At 45.2% G+C, this 23,887-nt stretch overlaps 1 protein-coding gene across 12 annotated transcripts in view; it reads right to left on the bottom strand.

Annotated features, from left to right (window-relative positions):
- The window catches only part of SMOC1 (SPARC related modular calcium binding 1), a 418,437-nt gene that overhangs the window by 255,245 nt on the left and 139,305 nt on the right, over positions 1 to 23,887 (bottom strand). For all 12 annotated transcript variants that reach the window (XM_068254051.1, XM_068254050.1, XM_068254055.1 and 9 more), the window contains one exon: positions 4,424 to 4,595. In XM_068254051.1, the coding sequence (XP_068110152.1) occupies positions 4,424 to 4,595 (172 nt within the window). The remainder of the gene's footprint in view (positions 1 to 4,423; positions 4,596 to 23,887) is intronic.

Raw genomic sequence — 23,887 nt, 5'->3', positions numbered from 1 at the left:
ACAGGATCAGACACAGCACTGACATGGCAGCCTAGTGGGGAGCAGAGAAATAGCAGCAGCACAGGATCAGACACAGCACTGACATGGCAGCCTAGTGGGGAGCAGAGAAATAACAGCAGCAGCAGCACAGGATCAGACACAGCACCGACAGAGCAGCCTAGTGGGGAGCAGAGAAATAGCAGCAGCACAGGATCAGACACAGCACTGACATGGCAGCCTAGTGGGGAGCAGAGAAATAACAGCAGCACAGGATCAGACACAGCACTGACATGGCAGCCTAGTGGGGAGCAGAGAAATAGCAGCAGCACAGGATCAGACACAGCACCGACAGAGCAGCCTAGTGGGGAGCAGAGAAATAGCAGCAGCACAGGATCAGACACAGCACTGACATGGCAGCCTAGTGGGGAGCAGAGAAATAGCAGCAGCACAGGATCAGACACAGCATTGACATGGCAGCCTAGTGGGGAGCAGAGAAATAGCAGCAGCACAGGATCAGACACAGCATTGACATGGCAGCCTAGTGGGGAGCAGAGAAATAGCAGCAGCACAGGATCAGACACAGCATTGACATGGCAGCCTAGTGGGGAGCAGAGAAATAGCAGCAGCACAGGATCAGCCACAGCACTGACATGGCAGCCTAGTGGGGAGCAGAGAAATAGCAGCAGCACAGGATCAGACACAGCATTGACATGGCAACCTAGTGGGGAGCAGAGAAATAGCAGCAGCACAGGATCAGACACAGCACTGACATGGCAGCCTAGTGGGGAGCAGAGAAATAGCAGCAGCACAGGATCAGACACAGCATTGACATGGCAACCTAGTGGGGAGCAGAGAAATAGCAGCAGCACAGGATCAGACACAGCATTGACATGGCAGCCTAGTGGGGAGCAGAGAAATAGCAGAAATAGCAGAAAATAACACAGTATGAAAAGCAGTCCTACTGAAAATTGTGGCAACATTTTGCTGCAATTGCGTTTGCAGTTCTTGTTCAAGCATTGCTCCCTGAATGAGAATTACAAACAGAGCTGTGGCATAATAGAAGGGATTTTGCAGCAATCTTCAGGCCCTAATCAATCTGGATACATTTGAGTATCTATATAAGGAAAAATGGGGTGCGTCTTCAACTAAGGGAACAAAAAAAAAACCTCCAGCTCTTTGTGCCAGTAGTAAACATGATTCCTCCCATCATCCCATGCTGCGTGAAACACTTTTTCTATACCACACTGACAGGGAAAGAGGATTCTTTTTCCTCTCTTTTGCTTATCTCTTCTTACAGTTCCTTTTTAAAATCAAAGTATTCTCCTCACAGTTCCTCTTTAAAAATATATCTGCTATAAGGTGGAAAAAGTTTACAATCTCAGCTGGACTCAATGGACAATACACAGAGATGTTTGGAGACCAGTGAATTTTGATTACATTATTACTTAAATGCACCTTCAGTGAAAAGATGTTTCTGTCAGTTGGATTTCCAGGATCACTCATGTTTGACAATAATATCCAGATTACTCTCCTTTTCACACTCTCTTCTTCACATTATTTATTTTTCTTTCTTTCCATCGCCCCCTCAACCTTGAAACTCACTTTTCACTAGGCAAAAACCAGGGGTGTGTATGGCTGGGAAGCCCAAAGTGGTTCCCCTCCCTGGAGCCCTATTTAGTCTTAAAGGGATCCAAGCAGCTTTCTTTTTAGCAGTTTGTCCTGGTCTCCCCTTCCCTCTGCCCTTATTTATCCAGAGGAAAGGTGCAAATGTAATCAAGTGTGACTTCTCTAAACTGTTTAAAGTAGAGTGTCCCCCCTCCGCTGCAGAAAGCTTTTGTTTGATCATTGCTCCGTATCTGCCTGCTCTTTCTGCAGACTGCAGGCCACCGAAGAAGGGCAATTAAAGCAGCCTCTAACAAACATTTAAATGTAAAAAGAAGAGGCAGAATTTTTTATTTCTTTTGGGGGGGGGGGGGGGGGAGTAATGCGCCACACTGTTAGCAAAAATGCTTCTGGTTTTACTTTAAGCTTCTAGTTTTCAAATGTAGACCTAATAAAAACAATTACTTTTCGTGACAGGCTATTTCCATTCATCCTGGCCACGGTGAAAACAGTATTACACTTTTCTGTGATTGGAGTTGAAAATTAAGAACATTATTTTTTTTTTTTTTTCACTTTCAAAGTGGAAAAGGATGACTAAGTAACCCCTTATCAATTCATGGGAAGTTGATGCTGCAGCTGGGAAAGAAACCTGTACTCCTTCACAGACTGAGTACTCTGCCCTGAAATGGTTACTCAGTGTCCTGGTTTGGCCAGTAACAGCTCTTATACTGCTACGGCGGCATGAAAGTCTGCAATAATGACACATCGGTCATGCTGTGTAAACAGGTATCACATGACTGATGACACAGTGGGAAAAGCAAGGGAGTGGAGACTTTTGGCCCATACTCACGGGCAACTTTTTGGCCTGTCGCCAGCACACGTGAGCGTGTGCGCGACAGGCCGGCGACCGCTCCTCGCCAGGTCCCTCCGCGTATACACGCGGAAGAGGGACCAGCGGTGCGACGGAAGCTGTCGCCGATGTTCCTTCTCCCCCCGCCGGAAGCTCCGTATTCCTTTATATATGTTGCTGTCGCTAGTCCGCATACTCACGCGGACTAGCGACAGTTGCGGCGGAGTTGCAGCGGCGACTGTCACCAAGCGATTGAGCGGTTCAATCACCTGGCGACATCAGCAACGGGCGACAGTTCGGGGTGCGCGCCCGTGCAACGACGCATACTCACGGGCGACCTGTTGCTGCAACACGCGCGCGCCGCGTGTTGCGGCGACAATTGTAGCCCGTGAGTATGGGCCATAAGTTCTGGGAAGGATCTTAACCACTTGAAGACCGCAGTGTTGAACCCCCCCAAAGACCAGGCCAATTTTTACATAATTGACCACTGCAGCTTTAAGGCCAAGCTGCAGGGTCGCACAATTCAGCACACAAGTGATTCCCCCTCCCCCCTTTTTCTCCCCACCAACAGAGCTTCCTGTTGGTGGGGTCTGAACCCCCCTCAGAGTCTATTTTTAAAAAATAAATATTTACATTACATTTTTATTAATACATTTTGCTTGCTTTGTTTTTTTTTTTTCAAAACCCCTCCCACCCCCCAACCGGCCAATCCTGGCGATCGGCTGTCATAGGCTTCTGCCTATGAGAGCCAATCGCTCTCAAGTGCCCCAGGGGGACAGCCGTGTCACATGGCTGTCCCCAGTACAGCGCTGCTGCTGATCGCAGCGCTGTACTAACAGAAAAGACGGTGGTTTCGCCATTTAACAGTTTCCTGAGCGGCGATCGCTCCTTGGAGACTGAAGGTGGGACGGAGCTCTGCCCCCCAAGCAGGAGATGCGCTCGCAGCCTGCGCACGATCTCCTGCAAACTGCAGCCCAATTGGCATTAGGCGGTCCTGGGGCTGCCGCCACGGCCATGCCCATTGGTGTGGAACGGTTGTACAGTAGTTAAAGTGTCTTTTTTTTTTTTTTTTTTTTTTATAAAGCAGTGCTTTATCTGATCAGCTGGAACAATCAGATTGCAGAGGCAGCTCTCCTGAAATCTAATTAGAGACCATAAACCATGTGCGTGTGTGTGCGTGTGTGTGTGTGTGTGTGCGCTCGTGCACGCATGCATGCAAACACTCCTGATAGCAGGACAGTGAAGAAAACATCAGTGTTTCTCTGGGGGGTTGATGAATGAACAGCAATGCCAGTGTGATTTTATATCAGTCAGAAATTTCAGACCTAGATTTTCAACCCTCAAATAAGTATGAGGGATTCAAAGAAAATTCCATTCAGGATTAGGTCCACTGATAAAGTTATTTATCTACCACATTTTACCCTCAGGTTTGCTTTAAGCTTGTGGATTTATTAATGCACTGGTAAGAATGCCATACATTTGGAGAACAGGGCTTCACATGCAATATTAACATTATGACTGAATTAGGCTCACCAAGAATGGCCAGTGGTTAGAGACTCCACAGCTACATTGCTACTGCCTACCGAGTGCACTCTAGTGGCTGCCTCACAAGTGCTGTCCAACAGGAGAAAAGCCCTATACAATTATAGGAATTATTATTCCACTCAATTAATTGTGGCCGGCCCTCTACCATGTAGTCTGAAAAAAATTGGTCCTTCGTGTCCATGAAGTTGGACAGCACTGCTATATGCTAACATCTTTCCCGCTGCAGCTGTGGGTAATGTGATACTTTAACTTTTCACTTGCCACTTTCTTTATTTTAACTCTCAGACCTCTTATACATATGATTTTCTTTAATAAACTAAGAACCTCTTATTTTGCAATAGTGCCCCTTTAAATAGAGTTCCTAGTTTCCTTCTGAATGGACTAGGCTCAGATTCTGATGTTTGCATGTAATGTAAAGTTAACAGACTTCACCAACAAGTATGTTACCTTTGCATTTTCCTTTATGCACCACATTCAGGGCGGCATCCTTGCACTTGGCTCTCTGGAAATCACATGTGGATTCATAGGTTCGGCCATCTGATGCACAAACTGGTCTGTACTGTGTCCTGATACAGTGAGGGTTGCACTGGGGGTCTCGGTCCCGTTCACTTATTAAATACTGTAGAATAAAAAAAAAGTACAAGTATGTAAGATACAAGCAGAAAATATTGTACAGTAGTTACTGTTATAACATAAACTTGGTTTCCCCTGCTCACAACATGAATTTTTTAGAAAAGTTTAACAGTCGTTGGGATTTAAAGGAGACAGTATTGCATCTCTGGACTTCCACTAGGCTTAAGCCTTTTATATTTTGCCACCTAATACAGTAGTAGACCTTTTTAAAGCAGCAGAGACAGCCATACTATCCCAGACAAAAAAAACACATATATAAGTAGATAACTACTTGTTCTACTTACATAACATATGTATTGTACTGTACATATTTTGATTTCAGTGAATTTTATACAGTAAATGAAGATAAGACTGTTCCTGGCATTTGCCATCTTAATTCCCTTTGACTGAAGCCAATCCTGATGTAATTTCCTCCCATACTTTTTTTTCCTAGAAACTGCACTGTCATAGCTATCTTGCTTTGTAAACACATGTGAGCACAGCATAGATCGTATTTCAGCTTCACACTGAACTGCCCTCAGCCAATCAGTGAAAAGCAGGAATGTGGGAGGGGTGATGACAAGCTTCCTTCTCTTCAGCAATGGCCAGGATTACTGAGATAAGATTTATTACAGCAGAAACATTTCTGAATAGACTGGAATGCTTGCAATGCCGGGTAAGGCTGCAGGTGCATAATACACAAAAAGCAGCGGGTAAATGGAATTTTATTTTGTGGCTGTCAATCTCTTTTTAGAAAAGAAAAAAGAATCCAGTCCAGGTTTGCTAGACCATTTATGTTCTCCATTTTGTTTCTAATGTCCTCTGGGTTGGGTAAATCAACCCTCAAAGTGTATTATTTTCTTTGAAGGACAATGGAAGTGAGAGGGATATGGAGGCTGCCATATTTATTTCCGTTTAAACAATACCAGTTGCCTGCCAGCCTGATGATCCTTCATGCATGAGTAATGTTTGAATCACACACCTGAAACAAGGTTAGTCTACACCTGAAACAAGCATGCTCAAATCCAGTCAAGCATCGGTCAAACATATGATCTGCATTTTTGTTCAAGGCCTAAAGGTGCGTACACACATGCGACTATAGCCGTTTGTAACGATCGTTCCCCGATCTTTACCAACGACGATCGTTACAAAAAACGAACCAACGACTATTAAGGCAAACGACGAACGAGGCAAATCGCTACAAAACAAAGTTCTGTCTTGGCGGATTTTTACCACCGACGATCGTTAGCAAAAGTGGTACATCGTTGGAAACGATCGTTCGTACCAGGCTGGACATGCGTATTTCACTTTTTCTCCAAGGAACTTTACAATTTTATGCGCAGGCACATTAAGTGCTTTTACGTGGTGTAACGTTCGTTCTAACGATGTGATCGTTACACACTTTTTACAACTAACTTTACTTCGGTCGTTCTTTCGTCAATTAAAAGTTCGTTCGTCGTCCTCAACGAACGATCGTTGTCGCATGTGTGTACGTAGCATAAGGCTAAAAGTATTAGAGGCTCAGCAGGACGTTTAGTCAATTTGCATTGATTAGAAGGAAATAAATATGTAGCCTCCATAACCCTTTCACTCCAGGTGTCCTTTAATAGCTGCCCTTCCCTATCTAGCCTGACAGGGTTCCGTAGATAGATTTATGAGTGTTTGGCACTGAAATAATAGACTGTTATTCAAAGAAGAAGCAAAGTGGATCTGTTGTCCTGTCATCTTAGGGCTGGTGCACAACAAGAGCGCTTTTAAATGCTTTTGAAAGTGCCAGCATTTCAAAAAGCACTTGGCTAATGTGTTCCTATGGGCTAGTTTACAACAGAGCAATGTGATTTCCCAAATGCAAACGCAGGTCCTGCAGCATTTTGGAGGTGATAACGCCTCAATGTAAAGTATAGGAAAACTGTAAAATCATTTTAAAAATTGCTGAACAGAGCGATTTTCAAAGCGTTTTTTTGTCAAGTGCTGTTCACGTCCGGGTCAAAATGTACTTCCTGTTTTGTCACAAGAACTACAAAACTGCTAAATGCTTTAACACACCAAAATTGCTAGTAATAAACAGAAAATCACTAGGTACATGTCAGGAATCATTACTGTAAATCGGCACTAAGCGTTTGCGATTACACCTAGTAATTTTGGTGTGAACTAGCCCTAATAATGCTAGGTACACATGATACAATTTTCTGGCAGATTTACCTTCCAGATTTATTTTTTTCAACATGTCCGATCTCAATTTCGATTGGTTTTCCGATTGATTCCCATAAAGGTCAACAGAAAATTGTATCGTGTGTACATAACAAGAGTGGATATCAGAGTAGCTTCTGCTGCTATATTCAACACAATGGAGCACATGAGACAGGAGCTATTAAAGTGAAGCCGAGGTGAAAATAAACTGATGAGATAAACAATAAGGGCCCTTTTCCACTAGCAATCGCTAGCGTCACGCTAAACGCTAGCAATTGCTGAATCGCAAGTGCAGGAAACTTCCCGGCGATTGCGTTTGAGTCAAAAACGAATTGCGGTAGTGGAAATTACCTACCGCGATTCCTATGTTAAAAAGCAAACCGTAGCGATTTCAAAATCACTAGCGGTTTGCGATTTTGCGATTCAGCATCGCAAACGCTGCTAGTGGAAAAGGGCCCTTATATTTATTCTCCTACCCCTACAAATGACATTTTTAGTCATTCCAGCATTTTATTTTATAATTAAACCTTTAGAAAGTGGATTGAATGTTTTGTTGTCTCTGCTCAGTTACAGTCTATTAAGTGTCCCTAAATAAAAGTACATGAACTATATTGACCCTTTCTCTCTCCCTCTGCTCTCAGAAATTTGCTTATCAGTGATGCTTACTATATCCCTGACAAGGTACTCAAAAGAGAAAAGCTGCCACTTACACTCTTCAAAAATTAACTCTTTCAAGCAGCAAAATAAAACAAGTAAAACAGCCTGGTTATTAATATGTTAAGTACTGTACATACACAGGTTTATCTTATCATGTCACATGTCGCCTCAGGTACACTTTAAAGGGACCCTGAGCAGTGTGGTAAATTTAAAATTGGTACTCCCCTGGGGCTTCCTCCAGCCCACCGTAGGTTGCGAGGACCCCTGGCATCCTCCTGGCCCCGTTCTGAGTCCCTGTGGCAGCTCCGTTACCGGCGACACTCCCGCTGAGTGTCGGGCCAAGGCTTCCTGATCCATGACACTCCTCGTCATCAAGCCGGCCGCTACGCAGCATCGCGGTGGCTGGCGTGACAGCCCTGGGCATGTGCGCTTTTCTAACTATGAACCATGCATGCGCAGGACTGTCATGCCGACCAACGCAATGATGCGTAGTGGCCGGCTTGATGACGAGGAGTGTCATGGATCAGGAAGCCTTGGCCCGACACTCAGCGGGAGTGTCGCCAGTAACGGAGCCACCAGAATGGAGCCAGGAGGGCTCCGGTGGACCTCGCAGCCTATGGTGGGCTAGAGGAAGCCCCAGGTGAGTACCAATTTTAAATTTAACCCAGGGTCCCTTTAACCTTGATGGCAATATTGACGGTTATACACGTCAATACAAATCATGCTGTGAACAGTATTGGCATGCATACACGTCAATACTCTCCTGCACTGTATACTACACCCTTGCTTGACACATTCTGGCAAGTTACAGGAAAAAAAAAAGTTATGAAAATGAATTGGATCACTTTTTGCTCAGAAATCCTGGGAAATTGAACGCCAGGGAGGTTAAATGACACTGAGCTGAGCAGCACTGGACTCTCTCTGGCGAAATCAGTAATCTCAGCTATGAACGATATGTGGAAGATGAGTGAAATATGATCAAGAGGAGACACACCACATGGAGGCCTAGATGCCCAATAGGCCAGAGTGATGGATAGGAGCACTTGAGAAATGGTTGTTGTTTCATCCTATTCTTAGCTTTGATCACTTGAATAAATTAAGGATTATTAAACAGTGTTGGTTTGGGCATGGGATCAATCCCACATCTGTTCATTTTGGTGCTGCTTTTGGTTCATCTGAGGGTCGCCTGGGGATTTCTTCTATTTCTTCTCTTTTGCATTAGGGGATTACTTAGGTAGTTTTCCAACCTATACTTTGCTTTATGGGGTCTCAGAGTAAGGCATGGCAGGGGGGTGCTTCAAATAGGCACCACTGGTGTGTGTATGTAAGTGGGCACTGGGTAAGGAGGGGAGCTAGGGTTAGGCATTAGATGGGATAACTAGGTTTAGGCACCAGAACAGGGCCTGGGCACCAGAAGGCACAGTTTAGCCTGTTAGCTTTGCTTTAAGCACTTAGATGAAGCGCATTTTCCTATCACTGAGGGGAAGAAAACTGTTGCCTCTGCTGATATTCAGCCTCTACTCAGCTCATCTTTAAAAGCTCCAGCTCCCAAGTCAATATATCTGAGATGTAAGGACCAGAATACCACATTTCAGATTAAAGAATGGATGGATGGTGTGAAATGTAAAAGGAGACCGACAGAGAGATCCGTTCTTTTTTTTTTTTGTAATATAATCTTTATTAACATTAACATTTATAAGTTGGAGTAATTATACATATGGCAAGAAAATGTATGAATACACTGTGACAGTATGCATTTAGCACATCCAATATATACGTCAGCTTTTCAAGGTACTGCAAATTCAAATGTTTTTTGTGATACTCTGTGTTCTGCACAGGATTTTTAGAGTTTTTGATATAGCAATGTGTAAAGTTTGAAATTGGTATTATATATTATTGATCATCAAATAAAGAGCTATCCAATAACGGAAAAAGAATAATGAAGAACAAATAAATGGTCGGGGGGGGGGGGGGGGGGGCGGGACATGGAGGTATCAATTAGTTATGTTTAGGTATAGAAAAATTGCGTAATAATTGGTCAATTTCTCAATTCAGTTGTGAGCTCTCACCTATATATTGCTTATAGCTGTCCGAGTCTTGGAATTCTAACCAAGAGAACCACACGGCTCGATATTTATCTATTTTGTCTCTGGCAATAGAGAGATCAGTTTGACCTTGTATCAGTTCAGTCCCAGCTGCCTAGCTCAGAAGAACATATTAGCAACTCCCTAAAAAGCAGCCAGAGGGCATGAAAGACACATCTGTATCTGTGAAGACTTGAAGCTATTACGTTAGCAGAAACTACTGTGACACTAAACATAGAAGTTATGTTAACTGTATCCTGAAACTGACTGGTGCCCAAGTCTGTTTGACCGCAGTGCTAATGACCAAGATCCCACAGATGTTTCAGGAATTCTTCCCCTTATCAAGCCTATTTCCTAGAACAAGCTTGATGAATGGAGGAATTCCCCAAGTGCTGCCAGCATTTCATTCTCTGCCGGCTTCTTTTCTCTCTATATAAAGTTATGTTTACTGTATATTTTCCCATACAACAGGGCTATTATGCACCTTTCTGGAACTGTCACTTTCAGCTTACTGCACTATTTTTAGCTAAAGTTTTGTGTGAATGGATGTCATTAATGAGAATTAGATAAATAACTTTTGCTGTTTTGGGCATGTGAAGTACAATAGCTAAGTGGTTAGCACTCTTGACTGTAACGCCTGCGGCCCTATGTGATTTCAGTTGGTATGTTCTCCTTGTGCTAATGTGGGTTTCCTAGAGATGATGCACTTCCTACTCAAATCTCAAGCTAGCCACAGCTTGTGTGTATGTGGTAGAAAGATTAACTTTTTAGAGAGGGACAGATGTGAATAGTATCATGTACATTAAATACACTGGTGCAATTCACTTTATCTCCTCAGTTTTCTCTTAAGTGATATTTTCATACCTTTTCATAAAATGCATTTTAAGCCACCAGCAAGGAAGAAAATACTCAAAATAAATGTGATTTTTTTTAACCAACATTTGTGTATTTTTTCAATTGTAAAACGCTGAAAGAGTTTAAAGAGGAGATGAAAATTGTCTCCTAAGAGATAACTCAGGTGAAAAAGTGAATTGCATATGGGCCACTGTGTTGTGGAGGCCCCCGGTTGGTGTACATGATGTTTGGCCGCACTTGAGTTGCGCGCAGAGTAAGCTGAATGAAGAATCACCCGCATGCCGCTCAATACCCTGGCAGCATTAAATACTATTCCCTCTCCTAGTTGTAGCAACTCGGAGGAAGATGTAATTCCGCATCTGGCAATCGCCGGAGCCTCGAATTACCTTTATGCCAGATTCGCAGCATAACACTTGTGTGATGGCTGCGCCCAGCTTCAGTGCTCAGCGCCAGGCACCGAAATGACCTGATCCACCCAGTTGGTGTTCCAGGAACCTACAACAGTAAAAACCTTCACCTCAAGGACATTTGCACCAGACCTCCAGCCAACAAAGCACACTAGATTAACTTTTTCACTGCACTTATGACTTGAGATGGGGGGTGAGTACCTCCAAATGCCAAAAGAAGGCTCAGCAAAGGGTGTTCTTGCTGAGACAATTGAAAAAACGCAGGAGCTGCTGACCAGCTTCTATACTGCCACCATTGAGTCTATTCTGTGCTCCTCTATCATCGCCTGGTATGCAGGTACAACCACCTCTGAGAATTACATACTCCAAAGGGTGATTAAGGCACCGGAAAGGATCATTGGGACACCCCTACCACCTCAGGACCATCCCCACAAAAACCACCAGGCACCGGAACAGTTTTCCCCCCCTAAGCAGTTCTCCTTCTAAACTCCTGAACTTGAGCCCCATTCACAGCTAAATCCCGGTATACCTGCACTACTGACTACTACCTCTGCCTCATCATCTGTAGGTCTGTATTCTATGTTCATTTGTTCACTGTATGTAAAATGTCAAATGCTGATGTGTGCCACAAACAATTCTGAGTGCAGCAACTGTCGGTAAATAAATCTGAATCTGATTCTTATCTAACCAGCATTTCAGGAATGCAGCTGGTTTAGACACCGGGTGTCCTTAGATGGGCATGCGCAGCCATGTGTCCATCTTATTCCCACCAGTGGCGCGGTTAGAATCTTGGTGCAGCCAGAGGGAATTTTCAATTAATTTGTTTAGTAGTTGAGCAGTGAATAGGCCACTCTTTTACTTTTGCAGCCAGAGGAGCTGCTGGGAGTTATAGTACCACTGGATTGCTTCTTGCCCTAGTAAAAGTTCTGCCTTGTCTATTGCTTCTTTGCCTATGATATGCAATATACAGTATGCGTATGTGCAGCCCAGTCACAAATGCGGCCCCTTCACCCTCCCAACGAGATGGGGGTGCGTGCACGGCACAGGGGGTGAATACGCCGCTCAGCCCGATTGGCGCCACTGAAGCCTTTCCAACAGAGAAGATTGCAGATGAGTGGTCCTGCCTGGGAGGACGGCGAAGGAGCCCACCAAGTACATGGGGATGGGGGAAGCCGCAGGTAAGTATAAATTGTTCTCTTTAACTTGTCTCAGGTTTATTTTATTGGAGTCTCGGTGTTGAAAATTATTAACAATATTCTACTCTGTACAGTTAATTATTCAAACAGCAAAGCCGGTAATGGTTTGGACAGTCTTTACTCCACAAAGAATACAGAAATCGGGCTTGCAAAGAAGAGACATTGCATCTTCAGCCAAATTTAGAAGTTCATGGCTGGCTGCCAACCGAAATGGAAAGGGACTTCAATTCTATTTCTGAAGGACTTTTATTTTGCCAATTACAATGACAATTTTGTTATAATGTATATCGTGGTGCTCTGTTCACATTTTTATGATAAGATTTAAAGTGGAATTGAAGATAATTTTAAAACAAAAAGTTTCACTCATCTGGGGCTTCTGCAAGCTCCCAGCAGCCGTCCTGTCCCACGCTGGTCCTCCACGATCCTCCGTTCTCCGCCGCTGCTCCGTTTCTCGACTGGTAATTTGAGGGGCCACTGTGCCTGCGCAGCCCTTCCAAACGCATCCTTTTTACACGTTCCCATCTGCAAAAGTGGTATTGCAGACTGGAACGTGAAGAAGGATATGCAGGTGCAGTGGCCTGGCGGCCACACCGGAAGTAGCTGGCGGCGGGAGAACGGAGGATTGTTAAGGGCCCGGGTGGGACAGCACGGATGCTGGGGGCTTCCAGAAGCCCCAGGTAAATGAAACTGTTTGTTTTACAACTATCTTAAGCTCCGCTTTAAATGGAAATGCAAAAGCACTGCATGTTGCATTTTTTTCTTTTTGTGCCAGTGGGCTTGTGTCCAGTACAGTATAACTGAATGGGAATTTGCAATTGCAGCAAATATCTCATAACAAACACACACAAAAAGCTTGAATTTGTGTTTAGTAGTGGAAAATGACCCTAGAGAGTGTACTATATCAGTTCTTTCTAGCTATTAAAATTTTCAACTGCATATCCTCCAGAGCAATTTGTTTTCTTTGTTTTATTAGCTAAATTCCTGCAAGGTCTTTTGTGAAAGTAAAAAAAAAACAGTTCCTTAGAGAACAACAGGGCTGAGCTATCAATCCTCAAGTCTGGAGACTTAGCCATACACATACAGATTGCTACCAGATGTGATAGGGAATTGACTCAGAAAGGAATCACTCCACACACAGTAGATTAACTTTAAAGCGATTTCAGCTGAGAACCTACTGAAAATTGATGGATGGATGCAATATGAAACGACTACAGCTCAATCAACCTTGATATCTGCATGGAGTTTGTATATTCTCCCCATGTCTGTGTGGGTTTCCCCTGGGCACCCAGATTTCCTCCCACATCACAAAAACATACAGATAAGTTAACTGGCTTCCCCCTAAAAAAATTGGCCCTGGACTGTAATACTTACACTATAAGATATATAGACATATGACTATGGTAGGGACTAGATTGTGAGCCCCTCTGAGGGACAGTTAGTGACAAGACAATATACTCTGTACAGCGCTGCGTAATATGCCGGCGCTACATAAATACTTAAATAAATAAATACATTTTCCACCCTGGCTGATCAGTAATATGAACCTGTTTTTAAAACTTTTTAGGGTAGGAACACACTAGGCAGTGCGTGAAAGTTAGCATATTGCTGCATATGCATATACATTTGTGCGTTTTCAGTGCGTTTTGCGTGTGTTTTCAGTGCATTTGCATTTTACATTTTTGTTCCGCCCATGCGTTTTAATTGCATTTGCGGATCGCATTTATAAATCGCATATACGTTTTGTATGCGTTGTATGCTAATCAACTAGGAAGTCAACAGGAAGCGGAAATACATCATCAAACTTGGTTTTAAAAAAATAAAACGTATAAAAAACGCACTAAAATGCAATACCTCTGCGTCACCATTGACATTCATTATTTGCGTTTTAGATGCGTTTTGGAAAAATATGCAGCAAGTCCTGAGTTTAAAAATAAAAAACGCACATTGCAGAAAGCAAACATATGCTTTTTTCCATGCGGCCCATTAACTTGCATGATGTGCGTTTTCCACAACGCTAACATTTCTGCCTAGTGTGTTCCTACCTTTAGGCTCAGCTCACTAACAGCGTCCATGATTATCTCTCCAACCTGGTGGGCTCCTCTTTGAATTCACCTATTTGGAGAATGCCAGCTAAGGCTCATGAAGATCAAGAGACATACATAAACAAAAGCACATGCTATCCAGGCAAATGGAGAATGAGGATGGAGACAGGGATTTTTTTTTTACCTGCCCTTTATCAGTTAAGACATGTGTTGTATAAAGCCTGATACACACTTTAAATTATGATTGGCCAATCACTGACTAGTTTTACCACCTCCATGAAATATGAGGGACAACAGATATTGAATACCACCTCCATGTAATATAAGGATTTACCTAGGTAAACCCTTATATTACATGGAGGTGGAAAAACTGATCAGTGATTGGCCAATCATAATTCAAAGTGTGTACCAGGCTAGAGAACATTATTATTATTTAGTATTTATATAGCGCTGCGCTGTGCAGCGCTGTATAGAATAAATTGTCACTTATCTGTCCCTCAGAGGGGCTTACAATCTAATCCCTACCATAGTCATATGTCTATGTATGTATCATGTAGTGCATATATCATAGTGTAGGGCCAATTTAGAGGGAAGCCAATACACTTATCTGTATGTTTGTGGGATGTTGAAGGAAAATGAAGTGCAGTGTTTTTCAGAACAAATGTAGGATCTAATTAAAACAACCGCATGGAATAATAGACTACTGGATTCACGCCTGGTAAAAGTGAAAGCTGTACAGTCATTTCTCTGATAGACTTTAAACATCCAGACAGATCTGGCAGAGGAAACAATACACTTTTGTAAACCCAGCATTCACAGCATCCCAGATCAACAAGACCAGTGTTTTCCAGACCTGACCTCAAGTCCTACTAAAAAGGCAGGTAACTTCACATATGCACAGGTAGAGTCGGAGTGATTTCCAGAAAGGTTGCAGAGGCCCGGGCCCATGGTAACTGCAGCCCAAGGCGGGGCTGGACCTGAAAGGGGTTTGCTGCATGTGGACAAGGATTCTGCAAATTAAAAAGGGAGGCTGCAAATGAGAAGCAACACATGAAAGAGGAGAGCTGAGCATGAAAGAGAAGGGCAGCTGCATATTGGGTGGTACCATGAAAAGGGGGTCTAACCATGGAATGGGAGGGTCGCTGCGGCAAATGTATGGGGAGCTACAAAAATCAGCAAATGGATAGGGAGCAGCAAAAATATGAATTCAGCATTATTTCAACATCTCAGGTGCTAGGTGGATACTACAGGGTGGAGCATGAAGGACCGGCTGTCTGCCACAGGGATACAGGCAGACACCGGCTGGTCCCTGTTCACCTCTTACTCTATCCAGGGCCGGATTTCTGGCAAGGCCACATAGGCCATGGCCTAGGGCACCAGAAATTTAGGGGCGGCTCAGTGAGGGGCAGTAAAGCTATTCTATGCAGCCATCCATATCTACAAGAACAGATTTAACCTTCAAACTCCCTGTCCTGTACTTGTGTCATCCCTGCAAGACCTGTAAGCTCTATCCTGCAGGTACACTTCAGCCTAACTCTCATGGTGACTCAATGGGTCCATCATTAATGAGATAACAAACATAACATACAAGTTCTTAAGGAAAACATAACTTATAATCTATACGCATATTACTAAAATAGTCATCTGTGACAACTGACATCCAATGAGGGAAAGTAAGTAGAATTCTCATTGGGGCACACAGAGATAACAACCAAACAGACGGTATAGTTGGCCTTGGGCGGTGAAAAGTACAAATCCGGCCCTGACTCTATCCCTGTTGTGTGTGTCCTCTCCGGCTAAATTGAAGCCTGTGTTGCCTGCATTTGCTGTTGTATGAGAGCGTTAACCATACGGCAGGAAATTGAGGCGACACAGCAGTCTTCCTGTATAACTGCCCTCCAGGCAGGCAGCCCAGGCAGTCTTTCATGCGCCACCTGTCAGGAACCGGCCCGCGGCACGCCTGCGTATACGGTTCCCGACTGCGGGTTTGACCAGATCAAGCGGGGAGCAGCCTTATTCGAGCTAAAACAAGGCTGGGACCCCTCAGAACACCTCTCACTGCCACCACTAGCGGTTCGCTAGACACTTTCAATCTGCTGTCGAGTCCTCAGCGCGCAATCCGCGTTTTCGTATTCGGGTCAGCTTTGCGCTTAGGCTGAATACGGGAACGCCACGCACCCACCCACCCACACACACACACAGTTGCAACCTTACACTGTAGTGAAGCAAAAAAAAACACTAACAGTCGTTCCGAACGATACTGTTAGCCACTCTGCTGTCGCTACTCGCACTGGCGTTTTTCGTACGTTGTGTCAGCTGCGCGCTTTAGGCCAACGTATGAAAAACGCCCCCACACACAATGCAATTACAATTTCATATGGTAGTGTTGCTCAAGCGTACAATTAGGCATGAAACTTATACACGGTTACACTTCAGTCTCTTCTAGGCTATGAGTGTTAGTTTAGTACAGCAGAAGTCAAGCTTATTAAATAATGATTTAATATTCCATAAAACATAGAACAATGCAGAACTTAATATATACAAAAGATTACAAAAAGACAAAGTAAAAATGTTACAAGATAAAAGTTACAAAAATAAGAGGTTACAAAGATAACACACACGGATATTTGCGTAAAAATAAACGGGGGAAAAAAGAACGTTACCAGCTTAGGTTAGAACGTTGTTTGACGGGAGGACGCCGTTTCGACCAGGAGTCGCGATTATCCCTAGCTATTTGCTACCTCCGAGAGAAGATGATCACTAGGTATCTGTCTCTGCTTTTTATACTCTGAAGTGTCCCCTGGGGCATTTAATGTCCAGCCCCCAGGAACTAATGCAGTTTCCCCGTTTGTGACATCACCGAACGCTTGTCATAATCTTTCTTGTGATATGCAAACTTTAAAGGGGTTCCTGTTTTAGCTTCTTGAAGTTTGCAGAATTCAATAGGTGAGATTGTATCCTACCAGACATCAAAAAGCTTCCTCCACATTATTTCCTTGGTTAAAGTGTATTTTAGCACATACCTGAAAAGATTGAATTTTGGTTACAGGTAGCAGTTTGCCTGTAATTGCCTGTAGACAGACGCAGACAATCACACCCGGGGCAGCAGATCAAAGTGACTGCTAGTGTCCTAATGAGCCGCTTCCTTGCTTATTGAAGGTGACTGGTCCATTCACTGAAGACAATGGCAGCTGTCTACATTAATACAAAAGATCACAGCGTACAGTTCCTCTGGACAGCCAGAAACAGGTAATGAGGTTCCCTTTTGTCTGTCTATTGACACCCACCTCTGAAAGATATACAGCAGACATAAAAATGATAGAATGTTTCTGTACTCCCTAATATCATCAGCACCTCAATATATCTCCACACCACCCTGTAGAAATGACCAATCAGATGCTTATTAGCTCAGCATGCGTGCAAAATTGTAATGCAAATTATATGCAGCTTAGAACTGTCCCAGTTCCAAGCCGCATACACATAGCATTATATCTGGAATTATTAGCATCTTACTGGCCATCCCCAGTGGATAATGGCACAACCTTAAAGGAATGCTGTAGGGGGGTCGGGGAAAATGAGTTGAACTTACCCAGGGCTTCTAATGGTCCCCCACAGACATCCTGTGCCCGCGCAGCCACTCACCGATGCTCCGGCCCCACCTCCGGTTCACTTCTGGAATTTCCGACTTTAAATTCGGAAAACCACTGCGCCTGTGTTGCCGTGTCCTCACTCCCGCTGATGTCACCCAGGAGCGTACTGGGTCTGTGCAACACAATCCTGGTGACGTCAGCGAAAGGGAGGACGAGGCTGCTCAGGCGCAGTGGTTTTCCGACTTTAAAGTCCAAAATTCCAGAAGTGACCCGGAGGCGGGGCCGGAGCATCGGTGAGTGGCCGCGTGGACACTGGATGTCAGCGGAGGTCCATTAGAAGCCCCGGGTAAGTTCAACTCATTTTCCCCCAACCCCCCTACAGTATTCCTTTAACCATCTTTTTAAAGATACCACCACAGTTTTTAAAGATACCACCACAGTGGGTAAAGCCAACAGCTCCACCGATGTGGGGATATTGTTTCAGTGGATGTGTCAGGCACATTGACCACAATCTCCTTTTCTACAACAGTATCAAAAATCTGTTTATCTGATATGAAAAAATATCAGCTCAACACATTATAAAAACATTTCTAGTATCCGGCACCATGACAAGCAGCAGATTCTTTAAAAGTCCTGTAACTTGCAAGGTGGGTTCTCAATAGATCACTTATTTTTCCAGCACATCTCACAGATGGTCAGCCAAACCAAAATCTAGACAATTATAAGGCCAAAGACAACGTGTTTCATCAGACCAGGCCATCTTTTTCCTTTGCTCTGTGGTCCAGTTCTGAAGATGTGGTGCACATTTTGTAAGTGCTTTCGAACATAGATATTTAATTTATGTATCTGGGGGCATAGTGACTATAACATTTTGGCATTTGGAGAACCCTGATAATGCATTCATGCGGCGAATGAGAGCTCTGTGGGAGGAGGAGTATCCTGATTGTGGGTGGAGCTCTGATTGTATGAAGAGGTTGCTGTACCTATGAGGTAGGTAGGATGCTAATATTTAGGGGTTTCTGATGGGGGGCGGGGGGAAGGGGGGGGGGGGGCAGTCCAAATTCAGTGTTTGCCATGGGTGCTATTTTACCTAGGTACCCCACTGCCTGCTTTAAAAACGTTACCTGTTGGACTTGCTTACTAATGCATCCCACCTCTTGACAACTGCCAATGTAATAAGATTCACTGTTGCATTTATAGAGGAGCTGTCAGCCATACTATCTCAGAAAAAAACACATATATAAGTAGATAAATACTTGCTCTACTTACATAGCTCTACTTACATAACATATGTATTGCACTGTCCACATTTTGATTTTAGTGATTTTTATATAGTTAATAAAAAAAGAGAAAATCCTTCTTAGGATTCTCCATTTTAACTGTGTCTATCTTGAAGCCAATCCTGATGTCATTTCCTCCCTTACTCTCCTCTGCCTGATTGTGTATGCATTGTCCGCCCTCCTCCCAGTCTTCAGGCACTCCCACCCAGCTCTGCAATAGAAAGTGCATTGTCTCAGCATGAGAAATATTGGCAAATCAGAGAGGAACAGAGGTGCGTCAGGGAAAACAGGGGTGGAAGAGGCTTCAGCCAATCAGGCTGCATTAGTTAAGTCTGAGATGAAAGTAAAGAAGCAAAAAACGACAACCCAGCATTCCCTGCAACTTCCTTTGTGCATCAAAGTACCAAATAAGAGTCAGGTAAACTGGGGAATGATCATTTATCAACAAGTAAAGTAATAGAGATTGTTTAACTTTTTGTTTTACTTGTTTACCAGATAAAAATATAGAAATGATTTTTGATTTTATGCCCGACAGTTACACTTTAACCACTTAACGACCGCCCCCAGCCGATGGGCGGCGGCAAAGACCGGTCCCAAACGACCGCAATACGCCCATCGGCGGGGGCGGCATCAGCGGCGGCTGTGCGGCGATCGCGTCATCAATGACGCGATCGCCGCCGGCAATAGGCTCCGCCCACCCTACTCGGAAACCCGCCGGCCAATCAGCAGCGCCGGCGGGTTTCAAACCTCCGCGATCCGGCCAATCAGAGTGTATAATACACTTTGTTATGGTAACAAAGTGTATTATACTGGCTGCCTCCTCCGCTGATGGTCACTCGTCGTGCGACCATCAGAGAGGACAGGCAGCCCTATCAGACAAGTATACCAGCGCACGTTGCCCCACACAGACCCCCCGATCGCCCACCCCAGCCCTCAGAACCCCCCCTGACCACCCCAGCACACCAGTATCTGCACCCCACCACCCACCTAAAAACCCATCAATCACTCCCTGTCACTATCTAGGGACGCTATCCTCTAGGTTAGGTCCCTAACTGCCCCCTAGGGTCCCCTGATCACCCCCCCTACCCTCAGATCCCCCCCAGACCCCCCTCCCAGACCACCCCCCTGTATGCTGTATACAGCTATATAGCTGCCTTACCCACTGATCACCTGTCTATCACCCATCTATCACCTGTCTATCACCCCTTGTCACCACCACCCATCAGCGCAGACCCTAAACTGTCCCTTGGGGGCACCTGATCACCCACCCAGACCCTCAGATTGCCCTCAGCCCCCCCCCCCTGCTGATAACCTCCCCAGTGCATTGTTTACATCTATTCTCCCCTGTAATCCCTCACTGATCTCCTATCGTCACCCCCTGTGTCTGCCACCCACCAGATCAGGACCCAGTCTGCCCCGTGCGGACACCTAGTCAACCCCCCACACCCTCTGATCGCCCTCAGACCCCCCCCCCTCCCCCCCCCCCCAATCACCTTCCCAGTGCATTGTATTTGATTGTGCTGTAATTGCATTTGATTGTGCTGACATTCAATTTCATTGTGCTGACATTCAATTTGATTGTGCTGTAATTGTATTTGATTGTCCCGTGATTGTCCCGTGATTGTCCCGTGATTGGCCTGTGATTGGCTTTGATTGGCCTGTGATTGGCTTTGATTGGCCTGTGATTGGCTTTGATTGTCCCGTGATCGGCTTTGTCCCGTGATCGGCCTGTGATTGGCCTGTGATTGGCTTTGATTGTCCCGTGATTGGCTTTGATTGTGCCGTGATTGGTTTGATTGGCCTGTGATTGGCTTTGATTGTCCCGTGATTGCCTTTGATTGTCCCGTGAATTGAGTGCCCTGTGATTGGCCTGCGATTGCCTTTGATTGTCCTGTGATTGTTTCTGATTGCCTCTGATTCCCCACTCACCACCACCCCCCTGTCACTATCCTAGTGATCTAAAAACAGTGATCAGTGAAAACTGTCACTTTTTTAGTATCACTAGTGTTAGCAGTTAGGCCAGTTAGCTAGGCCCCTTTGTAAGTGTCAGTTAGTGCTCAGCCCACTGCACCACAGTCACTAATTAGCGTCATCACTGTCGCTAATCAACATTGGTACTATATAGTATCTGTAAGTGATCATTACTGATCGCAGTCAGATCTATTAGGGTCACTAGGATCCACAAAAAAAACGCAGTGTTTGCCCGATCAGGCCTGATCGTTCGCCTGCACTTGCGTTCAGCCCGCCCCACCGCAGTGACAGAATTTTTTTTCTGATCACTGCAAAAAACACTGTACAATAGCTGTGGCACTGTAAACCTCAGTTTTGATTTATTTTTTTATCAAAACTCAGTGACCACAGCTTTCTACCTCTCAAATACTCCCTTTTGCTAGGTAGGTGCTCTTTTTTTCTGGGTAGTCTCAGAGGAATACCCCCTAAATTTAGCAGCCCACCATGGCAAGAAAGGGGTATTCCGATGATGAGGTTCTCAGGTACATGGCCCAGTCGGATGAGGACGATTGGGACGCCTCATTTGATGAATCTTCCGGGTCAGAGTTTGAACCTGAATTGAGCAGTGGCTCACTGACCGATAGTGATGATGAGGTTGAGGTCCCGGCTAAAGCCAGGCGTACCACACCCCATGTTGTTGGACCGCAGGTGGCGCAGGATCAGCCTCAAGGGCAGCAGAGTGGTGTTCGTGCTGGTCTGAGATTTCATGGTGGGGCAGGCACCAGCAGCACAACATCTCCTGGACCTAGAACCAGTACTTCCGTAGACCCTGGTGAAGTGGCGAGCACCAGCATGGAAGTTGAAACTGGTTCGGTGGCACGTGCAGTAAGATCCCAGTCGCAGCCACCAAGAAGACGGGCCCGTACTACCCCTAATTTACCAGAGGTGCTGGCAAACCCAAATTGGCAATCCCCTGATTCCGCCGCACCCGTACTTCCCCCTTTCACCGCCCAGTCTGGAGTCCAGGTGGAGACAGATAATCTAGGATCGGCCCTAGACTTTTTCTATCTGTTCTTCACCCAGGATCTCTTGGACTTAATTGTGGCAGAGACCAACCGTAAGGCCACACAATATATAACCGCCAATCCGGAAAAGTTCCTTGCCCAGCCTTTTCGGTGGAAACCAGTCCAAGTTTCCGAAATGAAAATTTTTTTGGGCCTTCTCCTTCACACGGGACTAGTAAAGCAGAATGTGTTGCGGTCTTATTGGTCTACGGACCCAGCACATCATGTTCCCCTGTACTCTGCTGCCATGTCCAGGACACGATTTGAGAACATCCTGCGCTTCCTGCACTTCAATGACAACGAAACCTGTCATCGAAGTGACCACCCTGATTTTGACCGGCTCCACAAAATTCGACCCCTCATAGACCACCTGTCATCCAGATTTGCAGATGCTTATACCCCTGACCAGGACATCTGCGTAGACGAGTCCCTCATACGCTTTACCGGGCGCCTTCGCATCAAACAGTACATCCCAAACAAGCGCGCCCGGTATGGGGTGAAACTGTATAAGCTCTGTGAAAGGGCCACAGGCTATACATCTTATTTTAGGGTCTATGAGGGAAAAGACTCCAAATTGGAGCCGGTCGGATGCCCTGACTACCTGGGGAGCAGTGGAAAGGTTGTGTGGGACTTGGTGTCACCCTTGTTCCAGAAGGGGTACCATCTTTTTGTGGACAATTATTACACAAGTGTGGCCCTCTTTCAGCACTTAAAAATAGAAAAAATCCGATGCTGTGGCACCGTGCGGCCTAGTCGCCGGGGCTTCCCCCAACGGCTCATTACCACCAGACTTAAGCGGGGGCAGAGGGCCGCCTTGTGTGCTGACGACCTGCTCGCGGTGAAATGGAAGGACAAGAGGGAGGTTTACTTCCTGTCCACCATTCACGCAGACACGACAGTTGAAATTCAACGGCGAACTGAGGTCATTGAAAAACCCCTTGTCGCCCACGAGTATAATACTAACATGGGAGGGGTGGACTTCAATGACCAGAGGTTAGCGCCCTATTTAGTTTCCCGAAAAACAAGACGCTGGTATAAAAAAGTGTCTTTTTACCTCATTCAATTGGCAATTTACAACAGCTTTGTTCTCTACAGTAAGGCTGGGAGAACTGGATCGTTTATTCAATTTAATAAACAGATCATGATGGAACTCCTGTATCCAGGAGGTGCCGTGGCCCAACCCCAAGATGCAACTAGCCGGCTGCATGGAAGGCATTACGCCTATCCAATTCCGACTACCCCAGGTCAACGAATCCGAAGAAAACGCTGTCGTGTCTGCAGCAGGGCTGGAATAAGGCGTGACACCACCGTTTATTGTCCCACCTGTCCTGACCAGCCTGGCCTATGCCTAGGGGAGTGTTTTGAGAGGTACCACGAGCAGGTACACTATTAGAGAGTAGGGAACTCCACACACAGCGGTAGGCACACAAGGGTCTCTCAGTGCTATTTCACACTGCTGCGATGCGTTGGGGCAAAATGCCTAGCAAAAGTCACACTTTGCGGTCCCCCCCTACGCCGGAAGTGCTTGACTTAACGCTAGTGCATGCCTACGTTACTGCGTGGCTTCTGTGGCAATATCGATCGGCCCGGAAGTCATGTTAGTCTATGGCGACGCAGTCCATTACTAGGCCGAATGCTACTCTTGTGGTATTGTCTGAAGGTCTGTTTTGGACGATACGGTGCGGCGGGCTCGACCCACCGGATATGTCAATATGCAGTGTGAAACCAAACATCGGGTTTCCAGGGACCCTAATACACAGGGCTGCCAGAAACCTCTCCTTTCACTTGGGACAAATTGCGTAATGTATTTCGCCACAACTCTGTGCGATTTGCACTTCGCACATTGTTCCATGGGGGAGGAGAGGTTTGTCCTCGGGAGGTAAGTTAAAAAAAACAAAAAAAAACAAAAAACAGGTAAGCAAAGAAGTTAATGTTTGGTTTGCAATGTTAAGTTTTTAAGTAAAAAAGTTCAAAGGTTATTAAT

This window comes from Hyperolius riggenbachi, chromosome 9 (assembly GCF_040937935.1).
Source record: "Hyperolius riggenbachi isolate aHypRig1 chromosome 9, aHypRig1.pri, whole genome shotgun sequence".
Lineage (NCBI taxonomy): Eukaryota > Metazoa > Chordata > Amphibia > Anura > Hyperoliidae > Hyperolius > Hyperolius riggenbachi.
This window is presented reverse-complemented; position numbering and strand designations above follow the sequence as displayed.